Source organism: Melitaea cinxia, chromosome 14 (genome assembly GCF_905220565.1).
Source record: "Melitaea cinxia chromosome 14, ilMelCinx1.1, whole genome shotgun sequence".
Taxonomy (NCBI): Eukaryota; Metazoa; Arthropoda; class Insecta; order Lepidoptera; family Nymphalidae; genus Melitaea; species Melitaea cinxia.
Genome location: NC_059407.1, coordinates 10,971,067 through 10,986,434, shown reverse-complemented (window position 1 = coordinate 10,986,434; position 15,368 = coordinate 10,971,067). Strand labels below are relative to the sequence as shown.

The 15,368-nt window shown below is 34.7% G+C and overlaps 1 protein-coding gene across 1 annotated transcript; it reads right to left on the bottom strand.

The window, feature by feature from the left end:
- Nucleotides 1-4,671: 4,671 nt before the first annotated feature.
- LOC123659786 lies at nt 4,672-9,243 on the bottom strand. Its single transcript, XM_045594959.1, has 3 exons — nt 9,041-9,243; nt 8,603-8,752; nt 4,672-5,179 (listed from the first exon to the last, which is right to left on the bottom strand). Exons 1-3 carry the CDS (start codon nt 9,176-9,178, stop codon nt 5,051-5,053), a joined length of 417 nt encoding a protein of 138 aa, XP_045450915.1. The 5' UTR covers nt 9,179-9,243; the 3' UTR covers nt 4,672-5,050.
- Nucleotides 9,244-15,368: the final 6,125 nt, after the last annotated feature.

Here is a 15,368-nt window from a genome sequence, read left to right as displayed (position 1 = left end):
ATGTCGAAATGATCATATTATATCGTTCGATTTTACGAAAAAGAAACGATGATTTCATGTTTGGAGCGGTATCTGTTGCTTTAATTAAACTCATTCGAGTCGTCGACTATTGTATAAGTATTAATTTTAGAATTTGTATTTACTGATATATGATTATCGAGTGTAACGTTAAAATTATTGATAAAAGTGTTGTAAAATTAAAATTATTGTTTTGTATCGAAAACAGTTTTATTTTGAAACGAATTATCACGACATGGGCATGATTATTTTGAGACAGTGACGTCATATTGTTGACGTCACTTTATTAAGTCTACTCAGAAAATCTTCTTCATTACATGAAGTACTGTCACTGTGTTTAGTTTAGATATTGATTTATTTAAAAATAATTATTTTAGCACCTATAAAATCGGACACCTCGCAATAATTTATTTGACTATAGTATGTTATTTTCTCTTTGTTACTTCTCATAATATGTCGAGCCCAGTTTCATTTCAGTTTTTGGAACGAAGTTCCTTACGGCAGGTTTGACATTTGGCTGGGCGACCGAACTGAAAAAAATGTGATACTAAAACCGTAAGAAAAATATATAACGGAAGTGGCGTAATATCAGTCACACGACTGTATAATATGACGTTTGTAAATCTAAAATATTACTAGTAAACTTTTTTTAAAATTATTTATGTAATTTTATACTGTCGACAAAAATAAATAAAGCCATATGTTTATTATTCCACTTAATAGTTTGAATTATTATTATTATTATTATTTTGTTTGATTTATTTTATTTATTTTACGGTATTTGTTATTTCTAAAATACTATATATCCTAAATACTTTTATGTACTTAATTAAAAACCAATCAACAAAATTAAAAAAAATCAAGAACTAGAAAATATATATAAAATTCAATTTTTTTTTTCAATTGTGTTGCTTCTATACTATCCGAAGGAACTTTTTTCCTACCTGGTGTCCCATGACACCACATATTTTTTTATTTTGTTGCTAATATTTGTCCTTTTAAATACACTGTGTGGGAACAACTAGGAGAGGCCTATCTCGAAGGACCACCTGACAAAGGAACCGGTAACTAAAATAGTAAAAAACTGTAATTTTGTAGTGCTACTTGTCATTGTATTTACTTTATATCCATTTTACTATTGTAATAATTAAGTTTAAACAAAATGGTCAGTGAATGAAAGCTTAATTTATTTATTTTATTTATTTATTCATGCTACTTTTTAGCTGCGTCATTACTATAACTTTTAAGACACTAATTAAAATTAGTTTTTGAGGTTTTATATCACTTGTCAGAATTAAGAAGTTTCTCAATTCGACTGAATTTTTTGTATTTATCTACTTTTTACTGGGTAGACCAATTTGAATAAATTTTTGTTTTACATAAGGTGGCTTGTGATGAGGTCGTATTTAAATTGGTTTTAAGGTCGTATTTTTTGGTGCTTGTCACGTTTTCAATTAAATTTAGAGTAATTTTTGAGTAATCTCTAATAATTTGATTATAAACTGTCGATGTCAATTGCAGTCGGTTTTTTTTTTTGTTTACGAGCACCCACATCGTGATCAAAATAAAATACTTTTGTGTAATAGTAAATAAAAAATAACAGTTAGCCGCAAATAGAAGACAATAGGTATTGAAGATTTGTAGAGTTAGGTACTTGTATATATCGTTGTTATTATGTTAAGTGCAATATTACTTTACCTCTCTCTACGGTAAAGATAATATTCTTCGTGGCTAACAGGAATATAGTAAAAAAAAACAAGTATATTGAAATATCTAAGTAAGTTTATTATTTTAATTTCACAATATGAGACACAGAAACAGATACACACAAACAGGTACATGTTTTTTTTTTTAAATAAATAATGCCTTTTACTTTTGTACATGTAATTTAACTTTTGTTCGTATATAATTCAGAGTAATTTTCAATAGTGGACATCTTAACAATAAAAAAAATTATTAAAAATTTTCTGATGGTTTCTTCTGTATTTTTAAAGTAATTCAATTATTTTTTAAACTAGGTTTAATGTAATGTAGATTCCTTAAATATAATATTGAGTTATTAGTTTAAGTTTATTAAAAATGCCCATTAGAAACGAATTTTCTCCCAAATTTTGGGGTACGTGGAATTATTAATTATATATGTATATGTGACTATGGAATGTAAGTATATAATTGACGTTTTTCAGAACTAGCCATTTCATTTTCATTTATAACGTCAATTTTATATACTTACATGTTATTGTCACAATAACTATCAATAGTTTATAAGATTGATTGCATTTCTGAACTTAGAAAGATTAATTTTGCAATAAAGGAGGCGTTATTTTGAAGAGCCATCAAGTTTAAAGCGAAAAAATGCTTAAGTGGGTAAGGCTTTAGATTAAGAACCGTCGAATTATCAAAGCTCAAAATTTGACCGTTTATCGGCATAATTTAGTTACAAAAAAAAAAAATAACCCTAACCTATCTTACTACCAAATTAGACTGTTTATCGACATAATTTGGTTACAAAAAAAAAATAACCCTAACCTAACTCCAAAATGCGGTTTTTAATCTAAAGCCTGGCCCTTAAGTGCGTCCCTACTTTCTCTGTTTCTCTGTGTTTACACTGGTTCAAAAATTCAATAGTTTTACAGTTAAAGAGTAAAAATCAGAGATACGTCTATTGTTACAAATAAGAGCATTTACAATATTTCGATTTATTTCTCAACTTTTACTTTTTAATTATTACTAGCGCATTTGCATCATAAAGAAATATGTAATAAGGCAAATAATTAAAAAAAATCGTCTTCTTCAAAAATCTTACTTTAGTTGGTTTCTTGTAATGCCTACTTTTGCTATATGTTGATAATATTAAACGCTCCGCTTATCTTATTTCAGTGACTATTGGATTTGAACTTATACATACGCTCCAGAGGTAATGTCAAGAAAAATAAGTGCTAACGTGCGCTTATGATCCAAATGGGTTAATAAAAACAAATTTAGATTAATACAAAACTTTATTAAGTATTAAATAACCTATATTTTACAGAATGTAAGAATAATCTATATTTAACTAAGTTAAGAGTTTGTTGCTTCAAAGCATCACTTAAGTCTCTAGTAAAAGCTTCAAATTTAGCCAAATATAAAAAGATCAATAGAGTTAAAAATACGCATTTATCTGCGTATATTTACAGTCAGCTTATTTTTCAATGCCAACTGTATTAGGATGACTTATGATTTAAATCAGTTAATAAAAATAAAATTCTACTAATACAATGATTAATTACTAATAAATAATTCATATGCAATAGAATATAAAAGTAATCCACTTATACTTAATATAATATTTAATAGTAAGTTAGTAAGTCTGTTTATAAAAATACTAATCTCTTTATTTGACGGATTTAACCACGCATCACCAAATATTAGGTAACCCTGACCATTCTTGAGCTTCTTCTTCGCTTTAAAAAAATCACAGATTTATCTGAGGTAGGGCACAGCAGGAATTTCCTGCTCAAAATATGGAGCAGCCCGACTGGGGTAGTTAGTACCTCGACCTTACAGAAGATCACAGCAAAATAATACTGTTTTCAAGCAGTATTGTGTTCCTGTTGGTGAGTAAAGTGACCAGAGCTCCTGGGAGGATTGGGGATTGGGTCGGCAACGCGCTTGCGATGCTTCTGGTGTTGCAGGTGTCTATAAGCTACGGTAATCGCTTACCATCAGGTGAGCCGTACGCTTGTTTGCCGACCTAGTGACATAAAAAAAATTGTGTTTATCAAAAGACCGTTAAAAAGTTCATTCGAAGTTCGTAAAAATCATAAGTATTGGAATAAAGTAATTTGTTTAAATCTTTTGAATTTTAACCGTTAATATTTGACTTTTCTCGAATACCCTACTCGTTTACCCAAGGTCTGTTAGTGTTTCAGCTTAATTTACCAAGGCTTCATTCATTTTTAGATATTTTAGATAAAATAGGATACTGGAATATTCGTTTTTACAGTTACATTGTAATCTCTAAAAGATATCTGATAAAGACAGTTTGGCTAAAGATAAACTGACTGAGATGGTGTTTCAGGTTTTATCTTTACAATAAATTTAAACTTAGCTCCCTTGAGCCTTCTTGTGTTTTTAATATAATGGTATTTGTCAAATAACCAGGTTGTACATAATTAAATACAGCTTATTATAACAAAAAAACAAGGGCCTTACATACAACGGCCTCCAGTAGGATTTACTCATGTATCAAAAACACACACACACAGAATACGGGGTATTGCCAGAAGCATAAACAAGTACTAAATATATATGCATGGCCTGTACGAATATTTGCAATAAATGCGGATCGAACTCGCAAATTCTAAAATAACAGTCAGTTCTGTGACCGCTACGCCACCGCGTTGTCAATTTTATATTAGTCGACCTTGCGAACTTCGTAGTGCCTTATTTTTTTCCTTGAATATAATAATTATATATATCGAAAAAAATATATAACCTATCTTTCAATTTGGATCAAACCGCACACGGTCAAATTTGGTTAAAATCGTTTAAGTAGTTTAAAGAGTCCATCGCGAACAAACAACGTTACGCGTAATTTACGAGTATATAGATATAAAGAAGTTAAGAACAAAACATCTGTAATGGTAAGTCTTATATACAAATATACACTTGCAAACATGAACATGGAACATTGTGACTTATCTTGACAATGTGACATACCTTAGACAACTTTGTTCACATTTGCGTTGAACCATGGACGTAATATACTTAATATTACGTCCATGCGTTGAACGAACAGCATGCAAAACGGAGTAAACACATTTTCTTTTTTTTTTACAAAGTTACAACTTGCAAGTCTTAAAAATGTTTACGGAACACATTTTTAGTACGTATAATTAATTAAACCCTTCTCCTACATGGAGAAAAAGGCCCATGCCGATCAGTGGGATGATGCAAGGCTGCCTCGTATCATATCGTAATCGTATAATTAATTTGTATCAAAAAAGTATTTATCATTATTATCTAAAAAGTAACTATCAAAAAATGTTTCTTAATTTTTATCATCAACTGGAAGTTTAGGATTTCGTGCAACCAATGCAATACCTTGTAAGATAAATATAGTGCCAAGCCACCACTTCAATGACGTTTTTCCATTGAAGACAACAACTTCAATTACTGCCTATAAGAAATATAAATTATAAATTATTTTAAGGTCATGTTTTACTACGAAACTATCTGATGTTTAAAAGTATCAAACAAATAAAAGTTTTTGATATACCTACAATTCTTTTTTATCATCAAACTCTATCAGTCAAATATTAAATATATCTATTTGCAATCTGTGAATCCAAATGTTGAAATTTCTCGGTAGTGAGTACTATATTCCTTGATTGAAATTTATTAGTTTAGGTGAAACAGAAACATATTAAATTCTTTCTCTAATAGATATTGTTATACACAAGGTGACTGACAGAGTTAAATATAGGCTAATTTTTAAGAAAATGATATTTTAACTTGAATAATAGAGCGTGCGTTTTATTGATTTTTTATTAACAATTTTTTATTTTAAAATTACTTGTTAATAAATTAGTTCTTTGTTCTTGTGGAAGACTACTATAACAAATTATCTCCGAATAGGTAAATAATAACTTCAAGATAGTGATCGTGAGCACAGTTCAAAATTAGAAGAAAACTATTCAATGTATTCTCCTATCCATAAATAAATATATGTTAAAATTTGAGGTTCAGTTGAGTCATGATATAGGTGGGGCGCATGATTGACGCCCGCCTCGCGACCATCGAGGGGTTAGCGTCTTAGGCGATTCATCATTTCAGTCTATTGCAGTCCACTGCTGAACATAGGCCTCCACAAGTTTACGCCAAAAAGGCGCGAACTCATGTGTTTTACCCATAGTCACCACGCTGGGCAGGCGGGTTGGTGACCGCAGGGCTGGCTTTGTCGCACCGAAGACGCTGCTGCCCGTCTTCGGCCTGTGTATTTCAAAGCTAGCAGTCAGCTTTACAAGTTCGAAGGTGGTAGTGGAACTGTGCTATCACAGTTAGTCGCCTCTTACAACACCCACGGGAAGAAAGGGGGTAGCTATATTCTTTAATACCGTAGCCACACAGCTAAGGCATTAAAGAATATAGCCACCTACTCTCACCCAAAAAATAAATTGACATGCATATAATTGACACGCCTTGCGAGAAGTACTTACTTAAAAATGGTTCAAATGAGTTCAATGATTCAATGAGTCGCCTCTTACAACACCCACGGGAAGAGAGGGGGTGGCTATATTCTTTAAATGCCGTAGCCACACAGCACGATTACCACCGCTTAAGACGCACCCTCTGCTGATGGCATCAGATCAACATAGGGAGACTACACAGCAGGCGCCATCACTAATCCGAAGCGCCAAAAAGAAAAAGCTTACTGCACGTAAATCTGTAGTAGTGGCCAATACCGCAGAGTCGAACACTGCCGCGGCCAATGAGAGCACCTACAATAGGCGACGATGGTTGGGTCACCGTCGCCAAGAAGAAGTTGCAGAAGAAGAACAAGGCAGGTAAATCTCCTACGCCTGACGCCGCCACTGCTGCTCCGGTCGCACAAGGACAGCCAAAGAAAAAGAAGAAAAAGCCCCTAAAGCCCAGGTTGGTGGCTCCCCGAAGGCCCGCAGTGCTTATAACACTGGGTCATTCGGAGAGGAAGAGGAGGTCACCTACAGTCACCTTTTACAGCGGGCTGCAGACACAGTCGATTTGGCTGACCTGGCTATTAACGACGGACTGCAACCGGGGCCAGGTTCTTGGAGCTGTCGAAGAGACAGCTTCAAGAAGCGGCGCAGTATCTAGCACAGGAGCTGGAACGCATCCTTGAGGGCATGATGAGGGTCGTCCAGCCAATGAAACTCGCGAGTCTCAGAGTTTCTGGACTAGACGACTCTCGACGAGAAATGGTGGCTGAGGCGGTAGCCAAGACCAGCCAGTGTGACGCCGGCACCGTGAGGGTTGACAAGATCATGGCCGAACCGGGAGGGGTGGGCACTTCGGTGCTTACGTGTCCGATCCCCTCAGCGAAGGTTCTGGCGGAGGCTGGTAGACTCCTTGTCGGCTGGAGCTCCACCAGAGTAAAACTGCTGGAGCAGCGCCCACTGCGCTGCTACAAATGTATAAGCATCGGGCACACTCGCAAGACCTGTCCCTTCCCGGTTGACAAGAGCGGAAAGTGTTACCGGTTCGGTAAGAAAGGACTCATTGCCCGCAACTGCACCGAGGTTCTTGCTGCGCCGTGTGCATTAGCGCCGGAAAACCGGCGTCAAACACAATGGGTGGGGGGGGGGGGGTAGTCGTCCTCCAAAGGTCCGACGGACGATGGGAATTGGGATGGGATCCAGCAAAGTAAGGTACGCTCCAGGTATTTGACCTGTGAGCACACTGGAATGCCTGGTCCTATGGGTTGCGTTCTGGGAGGCGCGTAAGCGCGTTAGAGTACGGGGCCATTGGGTCACGCTCCAAGGGAATGCGAGCCTCTGGGACGGCCTTGAACTGCCGGGAGGCGGGTCTGGCAAGCTCGTCTCTCGGTGCGGATAGGTCGGTTTGGGGATTCGGGGAAGGTGAGGCTGCGCTCCGGGTACTTCTGTTTTTATCAAACTTAACCTATGAGAGCACTGGAGAGGCGGGGTGGGTAGTTTCGCTCGCCCACCCTGTGGCGCGAAAGCGCATGACGGCCGGGTCACGCTGGGGTCCCTAGAGTTTTGCCCAGTTGCTCGATGCGAACCGACGTTGGAGGATGAGCTTTTGCCTGGCCTTGAGGGACGAGGCGGGTGGGTTCGCTAGTCCGCCCTGTATCTCGAAAGCGCGGTGTGCCGGTCGGGTTGTGCTGGCTCCCTGAAGCTTTGCTCAGTTGCTGGTGCAATCCAGCATTGGAGGTCAGGCTTGCCTGGTACCGCCTCTCTAGGTGCCGGGGCTCAGATGCTCTCATTCCGGGGCGAGGTGGTGCATGCTAGCACGATCCTACCTTGCCCAACTCAGGCGGAGGTTTGATCACACATGGTTTTTAGTCGGTGGTTTCAGTTAGATTTAGCCTACGTAAAAAAAGGTATATTATTAAGCTGCACTGTTTGAATGAGTTGTCAAGATTGGATCACTTTTGTCAATTACAAATTAAATTAATTTTTTTGTAAGTGTTTCATTCCGTTCTATTATGGAAAAGGAGATATTTCTCAGTGTTCATTTGCTGTTTCATAATTATTTGATAACACTAGATGTAATAAGTAATTAATATTTAGATTATTTCTTCAAGTAAAATGCTGTTCCACTTTGATAAATAGCAAGTAGTAGGAGATAAAAAAATAGAACGCTTACTAGAAGATGACTGTGCACTAGTAATTTTTAGATGTGCATTCATAAAAAAGCTGTAGGTACATTGAAATACATAACAATTCACCACAAACATAATTGTTACTACAATAATAATATTTTGCTGTGTAATAGGCATTATTGATTAGAATTGGGATTTGTTCTTAATACAAAATTAACATTTTTTTTTAAATTAAATACCACCTTTATAAAAATAATATATAAAATTTACCCTACTTACTGAAAACAAAAAACTAGTTGCAGAAGATATAACAGTTGGTGTGACTGCTTCGGTGGATTTGTCTAGCGCCCTCAGGTAACATCTACATCCCCATGTGTTGACAGTTATCATCATAATTAATAGAAGAGCCCATAAAAGGTAACCGTCACCCTAGAAAAAGAAGAATGCCCCAATACAAGTGTGGTATGAGTATGTATTTATCAATCATTAATATATATCCATTGAACAAAAAAATAAAGATATGGCTATATCAGTCGGCTGTTACCTATGAAAGAAGCATTAAGTTGCTTACCTATCTTACGAACAGACGACAGTTTATGTATGTCAGAGATATTTATTTATCATATTATTTTGAAACATAACTTTTAATCGGTACAAACAAAATAACGTAACCAAATAAACGATTTATTTTTTTATTACAATTTCATTTTAACGTACCACCACAACCTGTGATCCAGAAAGTTTCCCTAAAGTGCTTCCCATTGATGCCCATACACCGGCCATAAGTGGTTCTCTTATATCCAATAAATAATAAAAAAAATCTGCAATAATGGGCGTTCCTATCCTTAAAACCATATCGTAAATTGTTATTTTTTTTTTCGCGTAAGCATACACAATTCTTATAAAAATTTAAAATTAATTGAAATTGAAACTTGAGTTCAGTTCTTTGCTTAATGGCTTTTAGTTGTGTCAGTTTGACACAAAATTGAAACTTCGAAGGTTATTAATCAATGGCTTGACATTTTCTTGTTTATTTACAGAATGCGTTTCACTAAGGTCTGTTTTTTTGGAAGTGTCCTAATTGGTAAACAAATATGGCGTACTTATGACCACAGACAATTAGAGTATAGTGTAGCTTAGTGAAGTGACACAAAGAGCAAATGAATGAACAATATCAATAAGCCATAGACAAAGTAAAATTAATTTTACATCGAAATATTTAATGATACCATATTGCTGAAATTATTTCAAAACCTAATGATATATTGAATATTTTTGCTAAGAATTAGTAGAGGTACAGAATTACGAAAAAAAATATTAATCGAGCATCGAGCATAAAAGGCAACAAAGGGGACTGTCCATTTTGGCCCAAGGTGAACAGAATTCATACAAAAAAACAAATATACCAATAATTTTCATAAATTAAATCATGTTTATTCGTGAATTGCAGTTTTATCAATATAAACTGATGAAAAGTTTATTTAATAAGTATTTTAATTCATTAATTATATACTTCTAGTTTATTTTCGGTTGGTGATTTGATTACAACACGTTGCCAGTCTTAAACAAACAATTATTATTAACGAACAATCGATTTTAAAATATTTTTAAATCAATTATTTGTTAAAATCGATTAAAAGTATTGTTAAATCGAATTAATAAGAAAAAAGTCTAAAAAAAGTCTATAAAAGTGTATTTAGTAAAAAAACATTTAACTTTGGTGAAAAATAAACTATTTTAGAAACATTGTTATTGACTAAATAAAAAGCAAGCAATTAATTATATTAAATTCGATTATCGATTTAATCGATTTATTTGTTTATTGAAAATATTATTTATTATGGCAACCCTAAACTACAGACTTTTGCTTCATACATTCATTTGACTTCAATGTTGCTTTCATGGTGATATAGCAACCTACTGTAAGGTTTTCCGTCAACCGAGAATTCATCACTACTGCGACGTAAAAGACACAGTAGGCATATTCATAAGTAGGAAAATATATTTTGTATTTATTTTATATGTAAACAATAAAGGTCAGGCAGAGAAGCCATAAAAAAATATTATTGCAACTGCATGGTTGGTCGACGGACAGTAGGTTGTTGTGGCCATGTCATGAAATTATTTGGTTTTTGGGCTGAAAAAGGTTTCAAGATTTTATAAATCTACCTGCCTAGTTTTTAGATAACATTCTGTTAACGTACGAATCCGATTAGTAAAACAAAAATAACAAAACAATGATTTTTTATTTCAGAAACCTTCTTGTAATTATCCACAAAAAAACAAAAAATGAAACACCTGGATACAAAACTATATCATTTTTCTAATTCATACTTGTTAGTACTACTAACTTAATATATAATTATTATTCTCAGTGACTGTCCACTCGGGGCCGAAACCCCCATATAAAGTGGACAGTCCCCTATATATTTCGTTTATGTGATATGGTCGGTAAAAAAAAAGCCAAAAATAAAATTTACAACAAAATAAAGGGGCCGCCTGTGTCTAAAAAAAGTCGACCCTATTAATATTATTGTCACATTATTTGTATTTACTATGAATAAAAAACCTTGCGCCGGCGGCACACTCTCTCTAACATCTAAAAAAAGGACTAATAACATTGTACTCCACGAAGCTCTCATTGGGTAATCTTAAGTCTCATCCTAAAGTCTCAAAATTTTTTCCTGTGAACTACAGTAAACGTTTATGCCGTTGCTATGTGGTATACTTTAATATTATATGGGATAGCATTAAAAATGTTCAGGATGAAATTGATATTCAGAAATATTCATAATATAAAATAAAACCTTTACAATGAACACTTTACCATAAATGATTGACATTTGCAATATTTTGTAAGCATTTTTTTTTGTGCGCTCAACATAAAAAAAAGAAGAAAAAAAACAATTAATAACAAAATACAAATAAATAACAAATCGCTTTACTGTAATATTATTTAACAAGTTATAATTCGTGAAATTTTAAAATATAGTTAAAGAACATGGCCTATTTTATCGCTCATGCTGTTCATTCACTTATACTCATTCACTTCTAAAAATATTATGACCACATCCCTATTTGCCTTATAAAAAAAGATATTGAAATGTCATATTCGAAAATATTAGTTATCTGTACTCTCGGAATTCGTATTTTGTAGTTTTTATGTGTTTAAAATGATAAATTGATATTTGTTTTTAGTGAAATAAATAGTAAATGGAGTTTTACAAATGTCCGTAAGCTAATATGTTGTGAAAGTGAGTGATAAATGCGGAAAAAACGTGAATTACGATTGACAGCGGTTTGTTTACCAATTAGGACTCTTCCAAAAAAACAAGATATAAAGCAATGTTCTCAGAAACTTTCGTTTTGCCCGTACAAAGTGTGATGTGACAATTCGACAGTGCTGTGAATTTATCGTATTTTCGGAACAATTATCGTACACCAAAAAACTATAATAATAATCAAAATCAACTTGGTAATTTAACTGAAAACTGAAATAATTTATATAAATATTTTTAAATGAAGAAATAAAATGTTGTTACTTATAATATTTTTAATCTGTTTGATCTGTACTAAAAGTTTAAATACCAACGTCATTTGTAAGACTAAAATACTAATCGATAGATTTTCAATTGCTCAACTCAACTACGTTGTCCTTTTATATTGCTCACCTTAAATTATTTAGTTAAAAATCAATAAAGTTGTTGAAAAAAATTCATTTATCAATATTTTCAAACTCCTATATCTTTTGATGTAGGTATACAATATTTTAAATTGCTCAAATTGTTAAAAAACTGCTCAAGTTGCATTTATAATTGCTCAAGTATAGTTTGAAACAGATCCACTTGCCTTAATTTTTAAATAAATATAAATAGTTTGAACAAATAAAATAATGATATTTGTAAAAAAAAAATACTAATCGATACATTTTCAATAGCTCAATTTAACTACGTTATCCTTTTAAATTGCTCACCTTAAACTATTTAATTAAAAATCTATAAAGTTGTTGAAAAAAATTCATTTATCAATATTTTCAAATTCCTATATCTTTTGATGTATACAATATTTTAAATGCTCTATTGGGTTTAAGTCCGGACTTTACGATGGCCATGGCATAACTGGAATTCCAACCTCCCGAAGGTATTTAGACACAATTCTAGCGACGTTAGGTCTTGCCTTATAGTGCATAAGTTAGAAATTTTGTTAATGTAATAAAACATTAATGTCCAGAAAAAGCCACAAAATGAGGTTCTAGAATATCTGATATGTAACTTTTAGCATTAACAGCACGATTACGAAAGAAAACCCGCTCAATACGTGCCGTTAAAGATATGCCTCCCCAAAACATTATAGAGCCACCACCAAATCGGACTGTTTCTCGAATGGCAACACTGAGCATAACGTTCCCCTGATCTTTGCATAACGTTACGACGTTCGTCAGAGCCTACAAGAGACAACATCACGATGAAGCCTGGTTTGGACTCTTATCGGACAGGAGAAACAAAAAACACCAGAACAGCGACATCAGTGACACTAGCACATCTTTTCCTTGTTCGGTGTGTGGTAGAATCTGCCGCTCCCGTATCGGCTTGTACAGCCATCAGAAGAAATGCTCTTCAGACACCGCTTAAATCGTCTGGAATAGACGTAGAGGCCTATGACATGATGACAAGAGACACCCGGCGCTACTGAAAAGTACTGTCTCCCATTGGTTTAATGTCCAATTAAGGTGCTGCCTAGCAAAGTTTAACCTCGCTTGCCGGTGGGATACAGTGAGTTTTGGTCCTGTGGCTGACTTGTGTGGTTTTAAGTTTTGTTCTCGAAGCCTTCTTCTTACAGTAGTCGTACTTACAGACACTTCGCGATTTTCCCTCAGCCTACCCTGAAGGTCAACAGCAGAAAGATTAAGGTTTCGCAAAAAGCTGTCGGGTTTGTGACACGTCCTCTTCCAGATCTTGATCTCCGGCAATACCCTCCAGTCTCTGAGAATCGTTTATAAGCCCTACGCACTACTGATTGACTCACGTTTAACCTTCTTGCCATATTTTACTGACTTAATGAGAGCCACAACTTGAGCAGCTTCCGTTTCAGTAGTATCCATATTTTATGGTTTTATGTTAATAAAATGCTTACTCCAACAAATTTTAAGAGGTTTAAACAATACGACACACAAAACTGAAATGTTTAGGCGTTAAAATTTCGAAATAAACTAACAATACACTTTATGCAAAAATGAATATTTTCTTATCAGTGCTTTCAAAATGTTACAACTATCCACTTAAACACTTAAATTCCTCTAAAACTAATGTCAAGTGGATACTAATATTTTAATTTATAACAAACAAGCAAAACCTTTCAACTGTATCGTCGCATACTTAAGATAACAACTTAGCAAAAATTAACGGGTGGGTCGATTTTTTTGGAGGCCAGTATGAATAAAATTTTATTTTTATGTAAATAAGGATCCATAAAGATAAATTTAAAACGCTTTCTGAAATTTGTCCGATCCCCTATTATCGTACATCCAAAAAAAACTGTTTAAAAATTTCAGTCAGCAAAAAAGGTAGTTGTTATAAATTCATACAGTAAATGTGGAGAAATCGTTGCGTTTCCGTATTCCGGTAGGACAGACATAATTATCGTACAAATCGCCTACGATCCTAGGGTACGATCCTATATCGTACGTAGGCATGAAATTATCTTTCATGTATGATAAATTATCGTACATGGTTTGGAATCACTACAATAAAAGCATGTAACGTCATTGACCACGACCGCTGAAGTTGTCATTCCACAGACTTCCACAGTACCACTAAAATAAAAAACGCCGCAGGCGTTTTTGGCGAATTTTTTAAGTGGAACGCATACTTGAGCGCTGTCAGGCGTCAGCTGGTGCTCGCTATATGGCTGCATGGTGAAAACATGCAGTTGTGGGGTTTGTGAGTAAATATTTCGGACTGTTTTTGACGTGACAACGTCTAATAAATCGATGAACGCCTGCTGCATGCACGAAAAGGGTGACTCGTTCCGCTCACTGTCCCGTTACGCTCATTGTACAGACAACCAAGTTTTTTTTCTTTTTTTATATAATTAGATCGACAAACAAGCGTACGACTCACCTAATAGCAAGCGATTACTGTAGGTTATAGATGTCTGCAACACCGAAAGCATCGCAAGCGCGTTGCCGACCCCATCCCAATTCCCCCCAGGAGCTCTGTTTACCTTACTCACCAACAGGAATACAACACTGCTTGAAAACAGTGTTATTTAGCTGTGGTCTTCTGTAAGGTCGAGGTACTACCCTAGTCGGCTGCTCCATATTTTGAGTAGGAAATTTCCTACTCTGCCTTACCTTAGTTAAAGAAGTATTACGCATGGATTGGAATAAATCCTAATTCAACATGGATTCCCGGGAATTTATCGTTGCGTTTTTGCCGGATCGAATGACAATAAAGAATGCAACCGTCAACGTCAAATTGTGAATGTCATAATTTGACATTGACGGTTGTTTTCGTTTTTTAAATTCCCGCCACGTTTTGATGAAAACCAACTCTGCCCCACTTATATTTGTGTTATTGTATAGTGACGTCATCTATGACGTCGAGCGATCGCTCGCGACGACCACGGGCAGGTGGAGTGATAGCGATCGCGTTTCGTACGCTACCCGATATCGTAGAATGTCAAAGAATACGTCAAATTGTTACTAGGCTGTATGGGCTATAGTCCTTTGCCTTTCCCTATTGAGGATATATAAAAATGAGTCGCTGAATGTGTTGCTAAGCGCAAAACTCGAGAACGGTTGGACCGATTTCGCTAATTCTTTTTTTAAAATATTCCTTGAAGTACGAGGATGGTTCTTACGGAGCGAAAAATTCTAAAAAAAAAAAAAATTAAATTTCCTGAAAAAGTCTAAAAACAACACTTTTCTATACTCCCATACAAAAGATTTGTGATAATACTTAAAAGTCAATTTGAACTTTAATACCATACGATAAAGTTTGTGTTAGGCGATACGAAGTTCGCCGGGTCAGCTAGTTGAGGATAA

Bases quoted from the DNA above. Each gene is read 5' to 3' on its own strand.
- LOC123659786 (XM_045594959.1), bottom strand. From the start codon at position 9,178: ATGGTTTTAAGGATAGGAACGCCCATTATTGCAGATTTTTTTTATTAT. The intron at 8,753-9,040 runs GTACGTTAAAAT...TTCTTTTTCTAG, and splicing joins CTGGATCACAGGTTGTGGTG to GGTGACGGTTACCTTTTATG. The intron at 5,180-8,602 runs GTAAGTAGGGTA...TATTTCTTATAG, and splicing joins CAACTAGTTTTTTGTTTTCA to GCAGTAATTGAAGTTGTTGT.